The sequence below is a fragment of the Alternaria ethzedia genome (assembly GCF_023757985.1).
Source record: "Alternaria ethzedia strain BMP 0044 chromosome Unknown scaffold_3, whole genome shotgun sequence".
Classification (NCBI taxonomy): domain Eukaryota; kingdom Fungi; phylum Ascomycota; class Dothideomycetes; order Pleosporales; family Pleosporaceae; genus Alternaria; species Alternaria ethzedia.
Genome location: NW_026056196.1, coordinates 1,266,980 through 1,288,768, shown reverse-complemented (window position 1 = coordinate 1,288,768; position 21,789 = coordinate 1,266,980). Strand labels below are relative to the sequence as shown.

General features: G+C 52.8%; 7 protein-coding genes across 7 annotated transcripts; 4 read left to right on the top strand and 3 right to left on the bottom strand.

The window, feature by feature from the left end:
* Positions 1-137: 137 nt before the first annotated feature.
* J4E87_001925 (uncharacterized protein) lies at positions 138-1,639 on the top strand (the record flags this gene model as incomplete). Its single annotated transcript, XM_049373565.1, has 5 exons — positions 138-208; positions 448-539; positions 608-980; positions 1,161-1,515; positions 1,565-1,639. The coding sequence occupies 5 exons, from the start codon at positions 138-140 to the stop codon at positions 1,637-1,639; spliced, it is 966 nt and encodes a 321-aa protein (XP_049236935.1).
* Positions 1,640-4,562: 2,923 nt separating this feature from the next.
* On the bottom strand, positions 4,563-5,606 carry J4E87_001924 (uncharacterized protein; the record flags this gene model as incomplete). Its single annotated transcript, XM_049373564.1, has 1 exon — positions 4,563-5,606. The coding sequence occupies one exon, from the start codon at positions 5,604-5,606 to the stop codon at positions 4,563-4,565; it is 1,044 nt and encodes a 347-aa protein (XP_049236934.1).
* Positions 5,607-9,716: 4,110 nt separating this feature from the next.
* J4E87_001923 (uncharacterized protein) lies at positions 9,717-10,145 on the bottom strand (the record flags this gene model as incomplete). Its single annotated transcript, XM_049373563.1, has 2 exons — positions 9,717-9,858; positions 9,913-10,145. 2 exons carry the CDS (start codon positions 10,143-10,145, stop codon positions 9,717-9,719), a joined length of 375 nt encoding a protein of 124 aa, XP_049236933.1.
* Positions 10,146-11,285: 1,140 nt separating this feature from the next.
* Positions 11,286-12,444, bottom strand: J4E87_001922 (uncharacterized protein; the record flags this gene model as incomplete). The annotated part of the gene is made up of 2 exons (XM_049373562.1): positions 11,286-11,997; positions 12,044-12,444. The coding sequence occupies 2 exons, from the start codon at positions 12,442-12,444 to the stop codon at positions 11,286-11,288; spliced, it is 1,113 nt and encodes a 370-aa protein (XP_049236932.1).
* Positions 12,445-12,789: 345 nt separating this feature from the next.
* J4E87_001921 (uncharacterized protein) lies at positions 12,790-14,703 on the top strand (the record flags this gene model as incomplete). Its single annotated transcript, XM_049373561.1, has 4 exons — positions 12,790-12,829; positions 12,886-13,058; positions 13,105-14,628; positions 14,677-14,703. The coding sequence occupies 4 exons, from the start codon at positions 12,790-12,792 to the stop codon at positions 14,701-14,703; spliced, it is 1,764 nt and encodes a 587-aa protein (XP_049236931.1).
* A 556-nt stretch (positions 14,704-15,259) lies between these two features.
* Positions 15,260-17,214, top strand: J4E87_001920 (uncharacterized protein; the record flags this gene model as incomplete). The annotated part of the gene is made up of 3 exons (XM_049373560.1): positions 15,260-15,516; positions 15,588-15,616; positions 15,665-17,214. The coding sequence occupies 3 exons, from the start codon at positions 15,260-15,262 to the stop codon at positions 17,212-17,214; spliced, it is 1,836 nt and encodes a 611-aa protein (XP_049236930.1).
* Positions 17,215-17,831: 617 nt separating this feature from the next.
* Positions 17,832-21,041, top strand: J4E87_001919 (uncharacterized protein; the record flags this gene model as incomplete). The annotated part of the gene is made up of 2 exons (XM_049373559.1): positions 17,832-18,282; positions 19,942-21,041. The coding sequence occupies 2 exons, from the start codon at positions 17,832-17,834 to the stop codon at positions 21,039-21,041; spliced, it is 1,551 nt and encodes a 516-aa protein (XP_049236929.1).
* Between the last annotated feature and the right edge of the window lie 748 nt (positions 21,042-21,789).

Below are 21,789 nucleotides of genomic sequence, written 5' to 3'. Positions count from 1 at the left end.
CGACCGGACGCTCCAGTCTCTTTGGGTCGGCGCCACCTTTCTCCGCATGGTCCGTGCCCAGCGAAAAACCTCACTTCTTTGGGCGACGACGTGACTACCTGTAGAGAGCCATAATTTCCACCGTCACACTCACCACCATGGCTACCAACAGCATCAAGTTATTGACCGGCAACAGCTATCCCGAACTCGCTGCTCTCGTTGCCGACCGGTACGTTCAAGTTCTTCACTCTTGACGCTCTTTCGAGGCTGCGACTTGGCATGCAGCTGCCCAACGACTGCAACATATTTACCCCCACCATCATGCAATAGCAATGAGTATCGCACAAACCGCAAAGTCACTCGGCTTTTGTTTGATGCGTTCTTCTTTTTTTCTATTGAAACCGACACGGAAACAGAGCCTCGGGGTGTTAAGCACGTGCCCCAACTGCATCGCTAATTGAGTCACAGACTCGGAATCGAGCTTACCAAGATTCTGGTGCTCCAGTACTCGAACCAGGAGACTTCCGTGACTATTGGAGAGTCCGTTCGAGACGAAGATGGTATGCTTCATCATATCTATACGGGATCGAGTATCGCTGCGTCTAGTGCTCGGCTTACCACAACGTAGTCTTCATCCTGCAATCCACACCACCAGGCGACATCAATGATGCTCTCATGGAGCTGCTGATTATGATCAATGCATGCAAGACCGCTTCCGCGCGCCGCATCACCGCTGTGATTCCAAACTTCCCGTATGCCCGCCAGGACAAGAAGGACAAGTCCCGTGCGCCAATCACCGCAAAACTCATGGCAAACATGCTTCAAACCGCCGGTTGTAACCACGTCATCACAATGGATCTTCACGCCAGTCAGATTCAGGGGTTCTTCAATGTCCCCGTCGATAACCTCTATGCTGAACCCAGCACGCTCAGGTGGATTCGCGAAAACCTGGACGTCAAGGACTGTGTCATCGTCAGTCCAGATGCGGGGGGTGCCAAGAGGTAAGACCACACGTCCTATCTGCTAACAACTCCCCCAAGTCTTGGTGCCGAGTACGGCAGTGAGCAGTGGTACAACGGCGCGAACTCAAGACCCGAAGTCTTACTCTGTGCCATACTGAACTCTCGGACTGTCATCCGTAGAACGACTTCTAGAATGTGCTAGTACTAACGCATTTTCAGGGCAACCTCGATAGCGGATGGCTTGAACCTTGGCTTTGCCCTCATCCACAAGGAGCGCACGCGCCCCAACGAGGTTTCGCGTATGGTGCTAGTCGGAGACGTACGAGGAAAGACGGCTATCCTGGTCGATGACATGGCCGACACATGCGGTACACTTGTCAAAGCAGCGGACGTTCTCATCTCCGAGGGTGCAAAGGATGCGCTCGCGATCGTCACCCACGGCATACTGAGTGGCAATGCCATTGAAGCTCTAAACGGCAGCAAGCTCAAGAAGATCGTCGTCACCAACACCGTACCCCATGAAGACAAGAAGGAGCTGTGCGACCGCATCGAGACAATCGATATTAGTCCGACCGTAAGTAACTCCCTATACTTTGGAAAGGTGCCGCTCTAACGGCACACAGCTTGCCGAGGCCTGCAGGCGTACCCACAACGGCGAGAGTGTTAGTTTCCTCTTCAAGCACGCGCCCGTCGACTAAGGGAGGCATCATCATTCGGTCAACGGCAGTCATCTAGCATATGAATTAACGGCGTCACTGGCGGTATAGGCGTTAGGATCAGCATCAGGACTTGGACTATTATTCAGGCGACAGACATCATGAGTCTATGAAGATCTGCAGATCGCCTTCAGATCCCGCATCTATTGGCGAAGCCACTGCTGCAGCATGAGGCGTCGCACTAAGTGCATTAATGAAATTGCACGTTTCTATAACAGCTTCTTTCCGCTAAACTCGTGGCAGGTGCTTCTAAACTAAATCCGCTGTCAGCCGGGTTGACATGCATGCGCAAGAGGACGCCATGGTGAGGCACTTGTCTAGTCCGTCACGTTGCGCGATACGAACTAGCGAGTTAGCTTCTTTTAGCATGGAGCAGATCGAACTTTATATCATCGTCAAACTACACTCTCCCCACGCACAAATAAGGTTTCAAGACCTGCGAGATCTCGCTGATCTTTACTGCGCATGCTCAAGGTGCGGGATCAATCACCGCTAGACATCGCTTACAGGCATGTACTGTACTATCACGATGCATGTGCGTCGTACTGGCTTGCGCGGTGACAGGCTTAACATGCAGCCACAACCAGCACCTTTAGACTGACATCAAACGACGATCGACAAACACGCGGAGTATTGTACTCTCCCGGTTAGTGTTACTTCGACAAGTTCGTACACCTCAGCCACCTCCAGATACGCTCCACATATCGCAGCCAGCATACCCCAAGGAGGATTGTGTGACCAAATGCGGTAGACTCCGAGAGCTCCACCTGCCACTACTCAGCGACCTCCTCCACCCTCAGGATTCAATCGTTGTTATCAGTAATCACCTCAGATCCTGCCGAGTCAAGTCGCCTTTATTCCCCAATTAATTCCTACGGCTGCCGAATCTCCTCGGAGGTTTCAAACCATGATGAAGATCACGATGCTCACTTGACCCTCCGATCTTCCGCTCCGATCCGAGGGTGAAAGTGGTCCAAACGCGTTACTATGTTTAACCTGTGGGTTGAGCGGAGGTGGAATCTGGAGATATCCGTGAAATGCGGATTTTAACTTTGGGGTTTGACTATGATCGGACTTGTGGTTTTTGCATCCACCGATGCCGAAGTTCTGCCACCGCGTCGGCATGGCTAGTGCGTGGCTGAAGAACATGTTCAAACAAGCGTTCGCTGCTAAGCGGCTGCCCGTCCAGAACGGTTCCACGCGATGCAACGGAACTCATGGCCGCTTGTGTCTCGCCGCTCGTACGAGCGCGCCATTCGAGTGGCCGGGCTGCGCATTGCACTAGGAATGTGAGAGTTGTGATTTGGCTGTCTCAATGCGAATGCGAAATCGTATCAATTTGGCTGAGTTCGATGAGCACGTCAATTTTTAACAAGATGCCGCTGTTTTACTACGGTGGAAGATGCGGTCAAGTAGCTTAAACGTTCTCGCGATGCTTGGCAGCCATCGCGCAGGACGGTTCACCCCACAGCAGCACTGACCATCAGATGACCATCATCCCCATACCTTGAGACCCTTTATCAACGCTATCGCACGGCTGAAAGCGAATGCGAGGTCTTTCAATCAGCGTAGGTACGAACTACAGTTCTCTCTCAACCCTTTCGAATACGGTTTCAATAGCCTACACGGCTACCGAGCTGCCTCAAGAATTCACGCAGTCTACCCCTTACGACAAGGATATACCGCGTAGACACATGCGCGAGAGCACGCAAGTAGATCCCAAGGGTCCTCCGACATGCAAGCAAACACAAGGATCCAGCATCACGCACCATCAGCACCCCAGCTACCCATAAACTCAAAGAGCCGGAAGAAGCCAAACGAACGCACGAGACAATCCCACACTCCCCAAAGACCCCCCATGCTGCCTCGCATCGAAGACACAAGTTTCCCAGGTTCCAGATTCCCCAAAAACCCGCGTTGGAAAATTAAAGTTGTCCACACCCCAGAACGGACCGAGGGTGAGAACTTTATATGGCGCAATCGCGTGCGTCGTAACGCAACACATCCCTTCCCTTATCACAAGCTTTCCGCTTTCCACCTCACCGGATTGAGACTGCAGCCAGCCTCGTTACGGGTGCCATTGTGTCTCGAAAAGTAGCGGAACCCCCGCGCCAGGGTCCAGGTGCTAACTTTCCTTCGACGGTCCGAAATGGTGAACTTTGATGTATTATCATACGATTTTTGGATTCTGGACCTTGACCTGAGGGGATAGTCTGGGTCTTCCATTGTGAGTGAAGGGCCGATTCGGGGGGCGAATATTGTGGGCGGAAGGGGCAAGGTGAGACGGTCTTTTGGGGTGGCGTGAGGTGGGGGTGGACCGGTGGAGGTGGCTTGTAGATGTATGAAGATGTTTCGGTGTAAAGGGTCATGTGGAGAAAGGTGGTATCGTGGAAGTAAGGATTTGTACAGATGTAGCATGTAGAAGGGTGATGCCTGTGCCTAATGCCTTATCACTGGGATGCGGGCTGTGGATGTGGAAGAGTTACTCTCGGGGTATATGGTGTGAAAGACCAAAAGCTTCCCTTCTCGATAGTTTATGTGAGCTATTATGAGAGTTGTGGCAGAAGGGCTGGACAAAAGGCCAGTGTTGTTCAGATGTGATGGTTTGGAACAAACGCGCTTGCTTGAGAGATGTTGTGATGCTACACTTTGTACCACGTGGGCTTTTGAGTTGAACATCTGCATGTCACCTCTTGCATAGATACTGATTGCGAGCGATGCGATTGATCTCGCCTACGTAAACTGCGTCGAACAGAGTATACGTCTACACAATACGCTTGATAATCTACTTTCACAACTTGTTCATCGTGTACCCACGTTTTTCAGAATCAACAATAATCTTAGATACATCTACAGTTTCAAAGTATATACATATTCAAACCCTCTTCACAACAACTCTTCTTCCTCACCAACCCAGCTCACCAGAAAGAGCCTTGGTCAGAATGTCCGCCATCTCCGCATGTGTCGCAGCATTAGGATGGTAATCACAAGCAACGTCTGAGCCCTGCGATGGCATATCCACCAGACTGATCTTCGTGCTGTTCTTAAGTTGCGCAATCGCAGCGTTCAATGCATTCGTCTGCGTAGTCTTCTGTGCCTGACCTGCAGGATACCCGTCGCCAAGCATAGGCGATGTCAGAAGGAAGAAAGCAGCCTCTGGGTAGTGTGTCTTGATCGTCTTGACGAAGTTGACCATGGCAGCGGTGTATTCTGCCGGAACGATCGGGTCGCGGACGCCGGCTTGATAGCCAAAGTCGTTGGTACCAAGATTGATGACTACAGCATCTGGTGTGGCGTTTGCGGGAAACGTGTAGCTGTTCAGCGGATCGAGAGCGCCGTATCTGGTCCAGCGTTGAGGCATGATGTCGCTTGGATCGGGGGTGGGAGAGACGTAGTTTCTCGTTAGACCGATGCCGCTCCAGGCTATGATGTCGTAGTCGGCATCTAATGCGTCGGCAGCCAGGGCGGCGTAGGTCTTGGGGTTGTTCTCCACAGCGGCGCTGTTCACGCATGGGTTGACGCCGTCGAGACCGTAGCCCACGGTGATGGAATCCCCAATGACTTGGATCTTGCGCGAGGCGTAGATGTCTGGACCGAAGGTGCCGTCCGTTGTTACGTTGCCAATGGTTATGGTGCCATATGAAGCTTCTGATCGTTTCCGCAGTTCCACCGTGTGTTTGCCGTTACGGAGGTCAGCGGGTGTTTTGATGGAAGTGCCATTAACATCAGGAATGACAGTCGCTACGCCATCGATGGTCAATTGAGCACTGTTGGTGCCGCTTGTGCCTTCGATGCCGATGCTAGCGGAGGAACCTGTAAAGGTAAAGGATACGCCGGTTCCGGGCCATGTCAACTCTTGCGTGTCTGGATTCACACGTCCGAGAAATCGAACAGCCTTGACATTGTCGATGGCTGCTAGTAGTACGAGAGGGGATACGGAAAGCTTCATGATGAGATATGATGGTTTGAAAGATGCGCAGCGCGTCGTGGCACTGAGACTTCGCACACATTTATACTGTGCAACATTGTAATTAGTATCGAGGCTAACACGGAAGACCGTTACTAATCTCGTAGAATAGTAAACAAGTTCCGGAGTGACCTGAATCGTGGCCTCCGATTATATTGATTGCAGGACAAGAAAACCGGGTAGCCTTTGGAGAATTCCGCGATCTTTCTACGGCCACGTTACTACTGCATGCTTTGTAGACATCATTGGCCAAGTCTTTACTTTGCGATATTGCGCATGACACTAGAAGATCGTAGTAGTTGTAAATTTAGAGAAGATGCGGGGGTAGAGCGGTGGGTTTGTGGCAAGATGACCGTTGCGATGACGATCGCGGACCTGGAAATTGATGTGCTAAACCTGACTAGGAATAGCGCGGAAGACATAAATTCCACGAACGAAGGCTGTTCCGTCCTTTAGTCCGAGGATACAGCTAATTAACGATGAACAACGCCTTCTAGCACATAATGTAAAGGAATCCGTTGTAAGATATGAGAATGAAGCTCGGAATCTCGATCGCACGCTGGAGTATGCCTTCTTTGTGCATCGGCTTCAGACGGAGCATCGGCATCACTGTGACATGGGAAGCAAGATTGACAAGAGAGCATAGTATTCTCTAAGATAAGAGCTACACCAACGAATTCCGCTCCCAACGTTCTCAAGGTGACGTTTCCATCCAGGATGCCATCGACCTGGAATCGCGACGATCAGCATCCAGCCTATGAACCCCACGGATCGTTTACTCCTCGCGCAGTCGCCCCTGCCACTAACGGTATGTACGCATCGGACAAGACGATGCGCGGGCGTTGACACGGTCTTTCAGTTCCTGAATCTCGGTGTGTTGTAGATTCCAAGGACATGAGACAGGTAACCGAGCTTGACCTGTGCGACGCCGTAGGCATAACGATAGGATATGGATGAATGCGAAATGATAGGGAGTAGACCCCACAGATCTGAAACTGAATGGAGTAGAGGCATGGCTAGAACGAGGATATCGATAACAGTCGCTGAATGCCGATAAAGAATGGAGTTGTTGAGAATGAAGGTAAAGATGCGAACCTACTCGGTAGTGAAGAATTTGGAGAGCACAGTGTGCGGCCCGAGGTATAAAGATGGAATATCGATATACGAAAGGCGATAAGAATGATGTGGTAGCTGGAATTGGCACGCGTAGCTGACGCCCTCCGTGATGAGAAGCTGCTCCAGATGAAAGCGATGGCTTTAGCGCGCCTTTTGTCTCCATGGCGAATGCGCATGTGTTTAGAGGTTGCGTGTTATTGCGAGCAGGCTCTAAGTGTCACTACGGTGACAAATCGGCTCGTTGGTCCTGGGACTGTGGAAAGGCAATAGTCTCGCGTCTGTGTTGTGCTCCCTATCAACTGTTAGCATGATAGTTAAGCATGGATCTTCGCGCACTTACCTCGCCTTCCTGGCCAACGCCAAGTTCCTTGGTTACGAAAGCGACGTCGGTGAATGGGGGAAGGCGACGAAAATGATAGTCGAGAACTGCGTTTTGGCGATCTGCTGTAGCCAGGATGCGTTGAATGATGACAAGAATAACGATAATAGAAACGAAATCGTCGAAAGAATGTGAAAGGATAGCGGAATAATGCTGAAGCCAGATTAGTCAAGCACGGAGAGATGCTAGGTACAACGCGTACTCTCTCTAGATGAGGAAGCGCGGCTGGAAGGGAAACTTACAATGAAAACTTGTCATCCGAGGTTCGATGAGGAGTGTCCACTGGCTGCAGTATTGGTGATGGTGTTGAGTTGGTGCGAGATGGTATTGGAGTCGAGCGCTTCAAACGACGGAGATGTTTGTATTTATGAAGATGGCGATGATAGGAATATGATAGCGATGAAGGCAAAGCGCCAGTCGTAGACCGATGGTCGGAGCCAGAGGATAGGATGAAGGTGACGGCTTCGAGTGCATGCACATCGTTTTCTTCGTCCCTGTTGGAGTTCTGACGGGTAATCTTGAACTCTTGTTAGCATGACATCGGGTGGCTTAGCAAGAAAGACCAACAATGTAAGCGTTTGCGAGGTTGTAGTAATGGAGGTATCGATATGTCGTAAGAATGTTGTTGAATGACGGCGATGATGATAGGAAGGAATAGTTGATGATGAGAACGAGGATCGTCCTGGGAGAAGGATGTCAAGAATATGGCAATACGGTGGCACGACGCTAGAATAACGAAGTTAGTTCTGGATAATGAGATACCTAGCTATCGAATGAGACGTACCTCGAGTGTCGCGGATGGGACAAGGCGTATCAGCGCAGCGACAGCGCCTGTTGCTTTGCCTGTTGCGCTGCCTGTCGTTGCGCCATCTGCTGCTCGCGCACCTTCTGCATCTCCAGCTGTTTACGTTGCACGAGCGCGTTCCTAACGATCTCGGTCTGCTGACATCGACACTGTAACGTCTGAGGTGAAACGGTTGATGAGAAAGATGTCGATGGCAGTTGAGGATACATGTGTCGAAGAATGAGGATGAATAAGGTAGAGATGCCGTCGGGTGAATGTTGTGGTGGTTGTTGGATAATTCAATGTATGTGTAACGGTGCCGTAATAATACTAAGAAACAGTCAGTAAGACGTAGCGAGTCTCTAGAGTAAGAGACATACAGTGGTAACGATGTTGCCGAAAATGCACTGGAAGAATCCGACATCCTCGATAGTGGTGTCGTGATGATCGATGCCATGTCGGTCCTCAAGTATCTGACTTCCTCTAGGGCAGTGTTGCCAATGGAGGGATGAACAAGGTAGAGATGTCGTAAGAATACTAAGAAACAGTTAGCATAGCACAGAGAAGTTGTAGCGTCGGATGCATACCGTTGTAGCGATATATCCGATAAGAGCGATGTTGCATTGTGGATACATGACCCCCTCGAGGGTAGTGTTACCGATCATGGATTGGTCTCTCAGTTGCGTCAAACCGTGGTGTTCTTGTAGAAGCCTTCGATCGTGGCAGAACAAGAGCCGGCGGGAGAACGATGGCGATGTGGATAGACTGGATAAGAATGTGCGAGATATGGCGGTATGAATGTTGTAATGATACCAAGGAACAGTCCACTAACGTTTCGGCAAAACCACGAATCGGCTCGTTTGTCCTCGGATTGTGGAGTGATCGCAGAATCATGTGTCGGTTGGCTTGAGCACTATAGGCTGTCGCGCGGGTTAGTATGACATGGAGAAGTTCTGGCATCAGATACATACTGTCATATCGATGTTGCCAAGGAAGGACTGGTACGAGACCAATGCGCTTGTCCGACTGGGAAGAGGCACAATGATTGCACTTGACCTTGGCGTAGCAGCGCTTGCCTTGGTAGTTCTTCTTGGTATGGCTATATTTGCCGCAACGAAGACAGAAGAGGTCGCTGCTCCAGCCCCAGTCTTGCGCCTGGCTAAGCAGCTCGAGGCAGAGCCCGCTTTGTACTTGCTGTACTTTTCCTGGGCATGGCTGTACTTCTGGGGCTTGTTGAATACGCTGAGGCTGTGCTGTGCGTGTTCTCGTCCGTAGCGATGAAGTGATGACGACGTGATGAAGATGTGGTGACGATATCGATAGACTGTTGAGATAACGATGGTGGTATGAATGAGAGTTGGAAGCAATATATGATGATAGAAGTGAAGATGATTGAGAACGAAGAAGAATGGCTCCTATCCCAGAAGAGTGGTGTGGAAGAGATGTGATGGATGAAGGATGGAGGAAGAATGGGAGCCGGTAGATAAACAAACAAAGAACATATCGGGGTATGTGAGGAGCGAACTTGTAGCGTGCCTGACATGTGCTACAAAGAAACATGTATGCACAAGAAGTAGCATATGGTCCTCGATCGTCAGTAACGACTGTATATGCTGCTTCGATGCGCAGGAACCACGGGGCACTAAGCATCCACCAGCATACGCACGAAAGGGTTCAGCATGCCAAAAGTCTAGATGTGAGTCGTAACATCATCAATTGAACCTGAACGAAAGCACCAGTCTCTCTCTCAATCCTTTCCAAGCCCCTCCTAAACGTCCGGAACTCTCAATCCCCATCTCCCCAGTGCACATTCCTACAACACCTTGAAGCAAACATAGCTCAAGAACTTATCATTCAAATCGCCCTTATCCGTACTCCTCAGATCTGCATTACCGGGCCAGCTCAAGCTGAGGAAATCCGATTCAACGCCAGGAGTCTTGTGGCAGGAGTTATTGCTGTTGACAAACATGTTAGCTAGAGTTGCGAAGAGATAAGGTATCGGAACATACGTGAAGAACTCGCACAAGAACCCTGGATCAGGTCCAATCGATGATTCCCTACCAGACAGTTGCGCGCAGTCGATATCTGAACCGCCTGGTTTGGTGAAGTGGTGCGAACATGCGCCGTTCCAGTTGATGTCGTCGCAGACGTAGACGCCGGCCAGATCTTCAGGTACGGGAGACACGGAAGCTGATGGCGCTTCTGGCAACGGCGTGGACAAGGTCGCTGTTACGGTGACCATGGTGGTCGTCATGACGATGTCTGATGCTCTAGGAGCAGGAGTCGGAGCCGGGGCGGGCGCAGCGGAAGAGCTCTCGGCGTCGCCTCCAGCGCCTAATAAGTCTCCTAGGCCGCCCAGAGGACCGCCTCCGCCCAGAACATCGCCTCCACCTAGAACATCGCCGAGGGGGAGGCCTTGCCGCTTTGCAGCTGGATGTGCAGACTCTGGGACGTATTCTGAGGGGATGAAAGGATGACCTGGGCTCGGGGGAAGACTTGCAGCAAGAGTGGTGCTGGTTATGAAAAGGGTGGTGAGGATGGATGTATACATGATGATCGATTTGCTACTGTCGAAGTAGAAAGATTTGATAGGACTGGAATGTGAATAGGCCGCACGTTGTCTACAGAAACTATAGAGATTTCCGGTCTACTTGTACTTCTCGTGAGTTGTACGTCTCGTGGAGGTGAGAGCATCTTTCTTCCCAAAGCAATATGAGACGGCAATTTCTTTTTCTGTGTATCAACTGTCACGACACTTGCTCTCTACCGGCTCCGTGAGACTCGGCGGGTAGAGTTGTGTAACAAAATGCCCGGTTGCACTGATCACCTGCAGTACGCGACCAGGCTGCACGTAGGCTGCGTGCAACCCTTCGAGGACTTCTGCGGAAACGTAGTCTTCAAAAGTGCGGGTGGTGACTGGGAGGCGGTCGATTATGTGCGCATGAGAGATGCATGTCGACTGAAACGCAACGGCAGTGCTGAATCAAGTCGAGTACAGTTGAGCACTTGAGTGCGCATTGTTGATGGGATGCCGTTTCTGGCACTGGCCCGCTGCGTCGCGGCAACGTCTTTCGCAAGGTGCAACAGCCGGCGGATGGAACGGTGGACTCGTAAACAGTCGACTTACTCTATTCTGATAGTAGACAATAATTGGGTACAAGAATACTGACAAGTCCCTCCCGAGTGGTGGTATCATATGCGCTCCATTAACGCGACCAAACAAAGTGCTGTAACGCTATCAAGACGCCGCCGCAATGTCCCATGCCCAAAACGCCGAGAACTTGTAGGTACTCGGTGGAGTAGGAGAGGCACCTGCTGCCACGGGTATATGAACGACGACGGGTAATCAAAGCGATCTCAGATATCCCTGAGAGCGAGAGTACTACGCCCCTGACCTCTCGGGTGCTTCTGGTCGGTCCGGCTCGTAGTTTGTCTCGCCCAGTGACTCGGTAGGTCCAGAGACAGAAGGCGCTGACGGAGCAGCGGCACTTGGACCCCGAGACGCTGCTGCGTTCAGGCGCTGGTTCAGAGCCTCTAGAGCGAGAGCACGTCTCCTCTCCGCCTCAGCACGTGTGGCTCCTCCTCGACCGCCCTTGCTGTTGGGGTTCATGATGCTGGGTAAACCCCCTTCAGCCCGGGCGCTTGCCTGTTCGTTGCCCGCATCGATGTCCTGATCCGAGAAGGGTATGCACACTTTGAGCGATACGAGTGTGTTGTAGATGCCGTCGGAGAGGGCGCCAACGGGGGTTTGTATGGGCTCCGGGAAGAAGTGGGCAAACGAGAAGGTATCTGAGGCGTCGCCGCGAATGACAGAGCCGTCGCCAGTTGCGGTAGACGATAGTGATGGGCTTATGCGGTAGAAGCGGAGGTAGATCCAGGCAGTGAAGAAGCCGAAATACGCCAGGAACATGGCCGTCTCGGTACCCAGTATTATGCCGGAAATGGTGTTGGTGAGGAGGAAGATGGCAGGGAAGTGCTTGACGCGCATGCGGATGAGGCCCTTTGCGATGGCAACGGTGTGTTCGGGGACGAGCTGCTTGAAGGAGACGAGAAAGCCGGCTTGGATGGCGATGCCGCCAGAGATGGTCGTGCGCCTATGCTTGGTCAGTACAGTGCATGGAACGAAGGCCGAGTACGCACATCAGAGAGGTCTTGCCCATGACCAGGTAGCCGACGATGTAGAGCAGATAGGCGAGCATGTTGGGGATCATGGCCACGAAGAGCATGAACTTGGTGAACTCGTGAGACCCCCACGCTCTTTCCAGGTAGCGTCCGCCATAGAAGACGGTGAGTCCGGTGGTGATGAGGCCGAGGAGGTTCTGCTCCACCACCGTCGCCAGCGCGAAGACCCAAGGATACCACGGCACCGAGTAGCGGGGGACGATGGTAAGCCACGGGACGCCGTTTCCCACGCCGATGATTGGCTTCTCGATCTTTTCTACCAGGTTGGCGTTGGGTCGCAGTGCGAAATTTACCAGCGTAAAGAATACGACGGCCGCCAGCACGCCGCGAGTGAGCGGGGGCAGGTTGATGCGCGCCATGGTGGGGAGAATGCGGCGTCTGGAGGCGGGAGGTGAGGCAGTCGGGCGTCCTTCACGTATCGACCCGGGCAGGTCCAGACGGGCGGTGGAGGTGTCTTTGGTGAATTGAGCATGCAGGCGTGGGAGCGTCTGCATGTGTCGACGGCAGGGATCATGAACGACGCTCGGACGGAGATCCTGTGGGGACTAGCGGCCGCCAGAGTGCTGAGTAGTTGCAGGTAGCCTTCGATCCTCCTACCAGCTCGACGACGACCACCACCACGAATCGCGCACCCAGCACGCCCCGCCTATCCCCGACCCTACGCACTCTGCTCCCCGGCGCATGCAGCGCGTACAGGATGCGCCATGGCGGAGACTCTCAGCAGCAACGCGATGAACTATCTCGGTACACGTCCCCAGCCCACGCCTCTGTTGGCCTGCATGACTGACGTCTAGGTGCAGTATGGCGATATCTTCAGGAGGCCGGATTCGGTAATGCCGCCCTGCAACTCTCGCGATGCTGGATCCGCGACCCCGACACGCTGCCCTTTGCGAAGAACATCGAGCAGCACGCTCTCATCAGGCTCGTGCAGGACGGGCTGTGCTTCGACCAGCTGCAGGCCGAGGCTTGCAATGTACGTCGCATACACGCGCGCGGGAAGCTGGTACTGACGAGCGCAGACGGAGCCGCGCTACAAGTTCGGCAGCGACCACGGACGACCCTATTCGGCGCGCAATGGCAACCTCTTGACCCTCGACAAGGGCATTCCCGCACACGAACTCGCCGCCGAGGCCAACGGCGCTGTCCAAGAACCCCCGCCCAAGAAGACGCTCAAGCGCAAGAAGACGAAGCCCACGAATGGCGTCGAGCCGCGCCCCGAGCCCCAGGTCAACGGCGATGCCATGGACATCGAGCACAACGGCACCACCCATGTGACCAACAGCGTGCGAGCCGAGTCGGAGCCCATGGTCTCGGAAGCCGAGTCGCCCTCGCTTGCTGATATCCCCATATCCACGCTCAGCATCGGCCAGGACGCTGAGATCCAGACCGAGGCCATCGCTGTGGCTGATCTCACTCCCGGCATCGTCTCCATCCCTCCCCCTTCAGACCCTGCCTGTCTTATCGAGCACACACTATGGGGGCCCATAGACTCCCCTGTACTGCTCGCAGCCGGCAAATCCCTCCTCCAAGTTCACGTTGTGAGCAAAGACCCTGGCCATGAACCCCCCACCCAGCATTTCGACATACCCTTACCCGTCGACAACTTCGACGTCACCGCGCTATGCTGGCATTCCGACAACGAACTCACCGTCTCTGTGCGCGAACAGCGATCCAACGAAGTCGGCGAGAAGATGATGATGGACAAGCTCATCAAGCTGACCGAAGGCGGCCAGGCCTCGCAGGTCATCTCCTCCACTGCCGGCCTCATCAACACGCTTCGCTGGAACCCCGAACGAAACCTGCTGCTCTCGATATCAACAGACGGCGAAAAGGGCTCCATCAAGGTGTGGAAGAACGATAGCGACTCTATACCCGCATGGACCGAATTCACCGACACGGCCATATTCGACGCCCACTGGATAAGCGACTCTGCTTTTGTCGTTTGTGGTATTAAGCTCTTCAAGATCTACCAAGTCAACGATTCCCTGACTACCCAGCAAACCCTCGACACTTCAGTAACATGGGAAACAGTCAAGTATGACGCTGCGTCTAGGATCATCGCCGTGCTGGGTATCGAAGACAGGAAGTACTATCTTGGCATCCTCCACCCCAACGACTCGATACAACTACAGGTCCACGAATATCCTGATGAGTACCCCACCGATCTCAGCTTCCGCGTAAAATCAAAGACCAGCCACCTTACGAACGGTTCTTCGCTGCCCTCTGTTCTGCTTGCAACGAGCTCCATGGCTGGTGCAACGCGCATCTGGGACGCAAACGAACCTTTCAAATGCGTCAAATATCTACCTACCACGGATGGTACGCAGGCCTTTAAGATTGCTTTCTCTCCAGACGGGTCGCTCTTAGCTGCTGCAGGCCCCGATGCCGTCACTGTTTGGGATGTAGAAAAGAGAGATGTACCAATTGCCTCGTGGCGCGCCAGTGAAACTCCCAGCGACAAATGGAACCCGGCCATAGACGGAGAGTACAGTCTTGGTTGGGAGCCAGATAGTTCTAGGTTATCTATCGCTCTTGGAAATCAGGTATGCAAAATGCGAAGAGAAGATTTCCAATTGCTTACACTACTACAGATTGCTATCGTCACGGTTCCGAGGTAGTACCGGGGATCGTCTATGGAACAAACTCAATTGCAGCTCTGCGGTACAACTATCGCGCCGCTCATCGCAGGGGTTTCTCAGCTGTATTGCACAGGACGGATAGAAAACTATCCAGAGCCGAACGCGCAAGTCTTCACGGGGACATTCCGCGAAGTCACTAAGAGCGCGTTGCGGGATGCAGCGGGACGCATGTGGAGGTCCGGGGTGGCGCCTCGGCCGACACAGATGCGGAGGCTGTCGCGCTCTGATAGGCTAAGCCTAGCGGTGGAACCCCAGGCCGTCTGCTGAATCCGACTGGTAACTCGACGTCTCGCTAACGCTCCGCCTACTGCTTCGGCACTTGTATCATACGGCCAACCCTGACGATGGTGAGGGGTGTAGGTGGCCGTACTTATAACGGTTCTCTGTCGCCATTTTGCGGCCAACATCATCTGGATCGTTTCTGTCATACTCTATACTACCACCTACGCTGGCCAGTCTAGCCTCTGAATAAACCATTTAATTTGGATACACGTCGCGCAATTACTCCTATTGTGTAACTCGTTCTTTCTTGACGATGTCGGCAGTACCTAACCTTCCTATCGACGCGCCTGGCATTTCCATTAACGAGGATGCCAATGGGCTTTCAGCGAAGCCGCCTTTCAAGCTCAACGATGCGCCTGTGGAAAACTTGCGACGTCTGAGAGTTGTTGTTATCGGTGCTGGATACTCGGGCATCTATTGCGGCATTCGCATTCCAGAGAGATTGAGAAATGTCGATCTTGTCATCTATGAGAAGAATGGCGGCGTTGGAGGGACTTGGTACGAGAACAGGTAAGCATTTCTTCTGTGACTAACCAAGGTCTTCTTACTGTTTCGCAGTGCATTCACTGACTTGATCGCAGATATCCCGGTTGCGCATGCGACATACCATGTAAGCAAGCTTGAACTTACGAGTACAACCACGGCTAATAATCTACAGCTCACTCATACCAGTATACGTTCCAACCGAACCCGAACTGGTCGTCGCTCTATGCCCCGTCTGCGGAGATTCAATCTTACCTCCAAGACGTAGCGCACAAGTACTCCGCGGATCGCTTCATCAAGCTACGCCATGAGATTCAGGCATGCCACTGGGATGGCAAGACTGCGAAGTGGAACATCACAGTGAAGAATCTCGACACAGGAGATGTGCTACAGGACAAGGCCGACGTACTTGTTTCAGGGAGGGGTGGTTTGAACACACCATCTTGGCCTGAGATAAAGGGCTTTGAGACGTTCAAAGGCGAGGTCATGCATTCGGCAGTCTGGAATCAAGCCTACGACTTCAACAACAAGCGAGTAGGCGTCATCGGTTCTGGTTCCTCCTCCATCCAGATTGTCCCGTCGCTGCAGCGTCTACCAGGTACTCATATTAGTACCTTTGTGCGTAGTAAGACGTGGATCTCGCCTCCCTTCGGCCAACAGCTATGGGACAAGTACGGTTTCAATGGTTCGACGATTCCCCCAGAGCTTCGCGATCGTTTCGCGAACGATCCAGAATATTACCACAAGTTCAGGCTTTCAGTCGAGGAAGATGGAAACAGCATCCATGCTGTTACCATGAAAGGGACTGAGTTACAAAAGGGCGCAAAGGATATGTTCCATCAGCACATGAAAGAGAGGCTGAAGAGCAAGCCTGAGATCTTCGAAGCACTCTTACCCTCCTTCTCCCCAGGGTGCCGTCGGTTGACGCCTGGTCCAGGCTATCTCGAAGCCTTGACGCAACCCAATGTCGACTTCGTCACATCGCCCATAACACACATCTCCGAATCCGCAATCCACACAGCCGACGGAAAAACGCACGAAATCGACGTTCTCGTGTGTGCCACAGGCTTCAAAGCCTCAGCCCCACCTCCGTTCCCCCTAACCGGCAGCAACGGCCTGCCACTTGCTAAAAGGTGGGAGGACCGCGCCGTAAACTACCTCTCACACTCCGTATCTGGCTTCCCCAATCTCTTCACCATGCTCGGTCCCAACGCCGCAATCGGCTCCGGCAGCCTGACGTGCATGATCGAGACCCTAGGCGACTACATCATCAAAGCAATCCGCAAGATCCAAAAAGAAAACATCGCAGCCATGGTTGTCAAGGAAGCGCGCGAGAAGGACTTCATCGAATACGTCGACGCCTACTTCCAGGGCACTGTCTTCGCCGACGAATGCCGAAGTTGGTACAAGAACAAGGGGACGGGCGAGGTCGTTGGGCTCTGGCCAGGAAGTACGTTGCATTGTGTTGAGACGATGAGGAGTCCGAGGTGGGAAGACTTCGACTATATTTATTTGGATGAGCTCGAGGGACAGAGTGACGGTACAGAGCTACATGGTGTGGGGAAGACGAGCAACAGGTTGGCTTGGTTGGGCAATGGGTGGACTAGTGCGCAGACGGAGGGCAAACACTTGGCGTGGTATTTGTACCCCGAATTTATGGAGAAGCCTGTTTCGCCACTGCCGGAGGAGAAGGAGACGTATGCTATTAGGCCGTTTTCTTATTGAGGGAAGGTGGAGAGCAATGGCGGTTACTTGACAACGTCAAGCCAGTCGACACTTGCAAATTTGATCAACATTGAAGCTGATCTTTTCTATGAACAACGATTACGGCAGGCCGTCCCGCAATGCACATGAACCGCCATATTCTTGGCATACATATCGCTCACTCTGACGGACGAGGCTAGCTACTCACTAAGTTCAATCTTTTGCGCAGCATTCCTGTTCAAGGGCGCAGTAAAATACAAGATCGTCTTCTCTCCCGTTCATTCAGACTATTTATACACTCCACCCTTACAACGGACCCAGTTTCTCAGCATAGCTCTTGAGGTTCGCACAAGGCTGAGAACGCCTCGTGCTTTGCCAAGAACATGTGGCTGGAGGAGAAGATGCACGGTGCGAGTATCATTGGGTAAAGTACAGATCTTGACGTCGAGAGGATCGTCTGCGGCATGTCCGCTGCATCTGTTGAGGGGGCCGATGCTCGTTACCAGGCTGTGGGAGAAGACGGAGAAGATGTATTTTAGCTACCGAAGGTGCTCAGTAAATCCGGCCTTTCTTGTATCTTCCCGATCTCTATTTACCGTCTGCTAAGTAGGGGACGACTCATTATCGTGCTGCCCATAATGCCTTCATACGTCTGGCTCGCATGCCTTCTCACAATCATCACACACACCACCGCACAATCAGACAGCGACAGATGCGAAGGCAACACCACCACCTACCACGACTTCAACCTCACCGTGCCCTTCCAAAACCTCTGCGGGAAAGACATTGGCGCCAAAGTCGACTTCCTCGATCCCACCTTCGAAGAAACTTGGTCCGATTGCATGGGTCGCTGCGTCAAGAAAGAGCCGCTGTGCTACGGCTTCGATTTTCGACCTCTCGGCGCGACAGAATTCGAAAATTGTTGGCTCATGAACGCTACGTTTGATGCGGCGACGGCTGTGTATCCCGGGTTTGCGATTGATGCGGCGATGTTGGCACCGGATTTGGTAGAGGGGTTGGATAAAGATTGTGAGACACTGGGCCTTCGAGGGTGCTTCCTGAAGAACGGGAGATTGGAGAAGGTGACGGGTATGTTTCCATAATCCCCATGAGCAACAAAGCAATCGCTAACAATCGACATGGATAGCTTCCTCGACTTCCCCAACCTCGACGCCGTCAAATACCTCAACCAACACAGACGCAGCTTCCACCAACTCAAAGAGTCTTTCCAACGGCGCAAAGGGAGGAATCGCAGCCGGCATCGTGGCTTTGGCGGTGTTAGTAGCCCTGATCATCGCCTTTGTATGTATCAGGCGACGCAAACAAAGAGCGCGGGGTTATAGCTCCGATGAAAGCGCAGCTGAAGTCTCAGCTCACCATCAGATTGTGGAGATGCTGGCCCACAAAGGATCGTACAGCACAGCAGAACTTCCATGCCAAGAAACCGCACAAGAACTTGAAGGTACCGAAGGTGCCAAAGTATCCATACCGACAAGCGAACTCGAGGGAAGTTCACCAAAGAAACCAGAAACAAGGTTTGAAGAAGTGGTGGTGGTGGACGCTAGAACACATAGACCCTGCCCATGCCCGCCGGCAACCTGGATTTGAGAAATGGCATGTGCAAACCTCCCGAGGTCCCTCTTTCCCGATTTAACCACCACGTGCGTGACCTCTTCCCATACTCAAACACCACCAACAAGTGAGACACCCGCAATCTAAAACCCAACTTACCCTGCACAACGCGGACAACCCTTACCTAGGCTGTGCAAACAAGAACAAGGCTGCGCACAGCCGCCCTTATCCACACATGCATCCCCAGGCCCCCAAACAACAAAACAGCCGCCGCCCTAGCGCAACAAATGGATCGCCGTATCCGCGCACTCATACTGGGACTGGTTTGCTTACTCGTACCCTTGCGCCCCACGTTACGCCGTCCCAATAGTGGGAAGCTGCACAATCATGACAAGGCGTCTGGCTTGATTGCCCGTACGACGGTAAGCAACAAAGCGTGTGTCTGGGAGTTGGAAGGATTTTCGGGGTTTGGGCCGCTGCAGTGCGTGAGGCGGAGTGCGGCGTGCCTTGTAGGATGCTGCGGCTGAGCTGGAAGCCTGATCGGCTTATACGATGGGGTTGTCTTTGTTCATAGGTGGCCCTTGAGGCTGGAGAGATTTGTTTCGATTTCCTGATCTTTTTCTCTCTTTTTCGCCTTTTGCCCGTTGGATTCGTGGTTGAAGTGCAGCTTTGGGTTTGGCTCGATATACCTGGTTACTGTAAAGATGCTACCTTTTATCCGGAGTTTCACGACCACCGCATTTGACGACGATTTACCGCGATGTATTCCCTGGCGTCAAGGATGTGAGGAATCCGGCGCAAGTACCTCGGAGACGGACGGGACAAGTACCGCACAAACGGATGGAAGTGGTTTCGCTCTGACAAGGACGCCGGGTGGATGGGGGATTTCTCCATCCGATGGCATTTCGGACATACAGCCATCACCTACCTTTGATGGCTTTGGCTCTAGCATCACACAACTTGCCGAACCTAGCACCCAGCCCACCTTCACGAGCTTAGGATTGCAAACGCCCTCAATCATAAGAACGTCAATATCAACGTCGCAAAGCCAGACTGTCTCACCCAGCCAACTAACATCTGTAACAACGGAAGATCCAAGTCAGGCAACGGTCGCAACCCTGGCAGGAGTAACAGACGGCGATGAGACGAAAGGACTGAGCGCTGGTGCAGTAACAGGTATTGCCATCGGAACATTCATCATTGGCGCAGCAATCGCATTCGCCGCCGCATTCTTCCTCTTTAGGCAGCGGAATAAACACAAGAATGCAAACGTCAGTAGCAAGGATTACCCAAGCTATGGCGACTCCGCGCCCGATCTGGGAATGATGCAACATAAAGGTGTCGGCAGTCTAGGAGGGCGGCATAGCCCATATGTACAGGTATCGCAAACACCTACACCAGCGACGCCCACTACTGCATTATCTCCTCCGATGATAACGCCCGCTGTCGTGGCAAACGAATCGTCAAAGGATGTTACCTCGTTCTTACCACCTGCAGTAGACGACGATGAAGTGTGGAACGGCGTGTCGCACTTGTTTAGCATGATGCATGAGCATATCGAGAAGTTCTACCGCGACGTACATGCCTGTATCACTCCGAGTATGGAACCTTCAATCGCCAAGTTCGGCATCAAAGACGTGGATATGGCGGAACTCCTGCAAGAATGCTCAAGTCCAACTGCGGCACTCAAGCATGCGCTCGTAGCATACGTACTGGGTATAACAGGGCCAAAGCAAAAAGGGGACAAGGAAAGGACCTTGTTCCCAGAAGAGCTGGCGCATGTCGCGAACGGCGCCGACGTTGGATCAGGTAAACCTCCATCCCTACCCCTCGATCCACGGAAGGCATTAAGCTCACACCCCATCCTAGATCCCGACTTCATAGCCGCCACCTCCCTCCACCGCCGCGTCTCCGTCTACCTCTACAGCACCATAACCGGGTACCCGAACCGGCGCAAATCCTGGATGGCACAGTCTGAAACACGCGAAGCAGCCGAACACTTCTCGCTTACCTTCTTCCCTTGGGCGAATCCTACGTCTAGCGATCAGGATCGAGATGAGGATCTTGCACGCATTATTACGGATACGCTGACGGTGAGGATATGGTTGTTTGGACAATTGGATACGTATGAGTTTGAGTGGGAAGGGGTGGGGGAGAGGGGTATTGTGATTAATCCCGAGTTGGTGAAGAGGAAATGGAGGAGTGATAGTAGAGATGGGGGTGGGGATGGAGATGTGGTGGTACATGTAGTGGATGGGACTGTTGTTGCTATGTAGACTGGATGAAGACATCCCGGTCTTTTCGCCATTGAGCTGCGAAGATTGTTTGACGCGAGACATGGCTACTACGGCTTCTGTTCTGGCCAGAGTTGTAACCAATCTCCGGGCTTGCAGGCCGTTTCTCAATCCCAAAGCGAACTTATTGTGTTGGCTCATTTGAGGCGGCACAGTGATCGGGCCCTGGAGATATGGATTTAGCTATTGCTCTCCTGCGGGGCCCCGCAATGATAATGCTCCAACTAATACTTCTCTGTAAGTCGTTATTGGTCAGCGTCTGCTTCAGCGTGCCCAGACCTGCCAACATCAGCCAATACGGCATGCCGGTAGCTATGACGACGGCTGTTTGAATGCCAAGATGTGTATGGATGGTCGCATCGCGATCACTGTGTTGATCGCATATTGGGCGCTACCGTGGACTGTAATACACATCCGAGCATGTGCACGAAGACACGCGCGCAAAGGCGCTCTCTCACAGGGCGTTCGCATGGGCTGTCAACCGAGACGGAACATATTACCCTCTCGCACGGTGAAAGCTTAGCGCGAACTGCACACAAAACACACCCACAACAGCTAGCTATTGTAAGTAATTCAGCACGCCATGCAAAAGTGTCCACTGTAAAGAACAGCTAGCACAGACAAGCGGGAACAGATATGGCGACCAGCCCAACGGTAACAATTGCCGGTGCCTCGGATGGGTCCTGCGTCCCTCTTCCCCACGCCCGAAAGCTGACGCTTGCAGGCATCG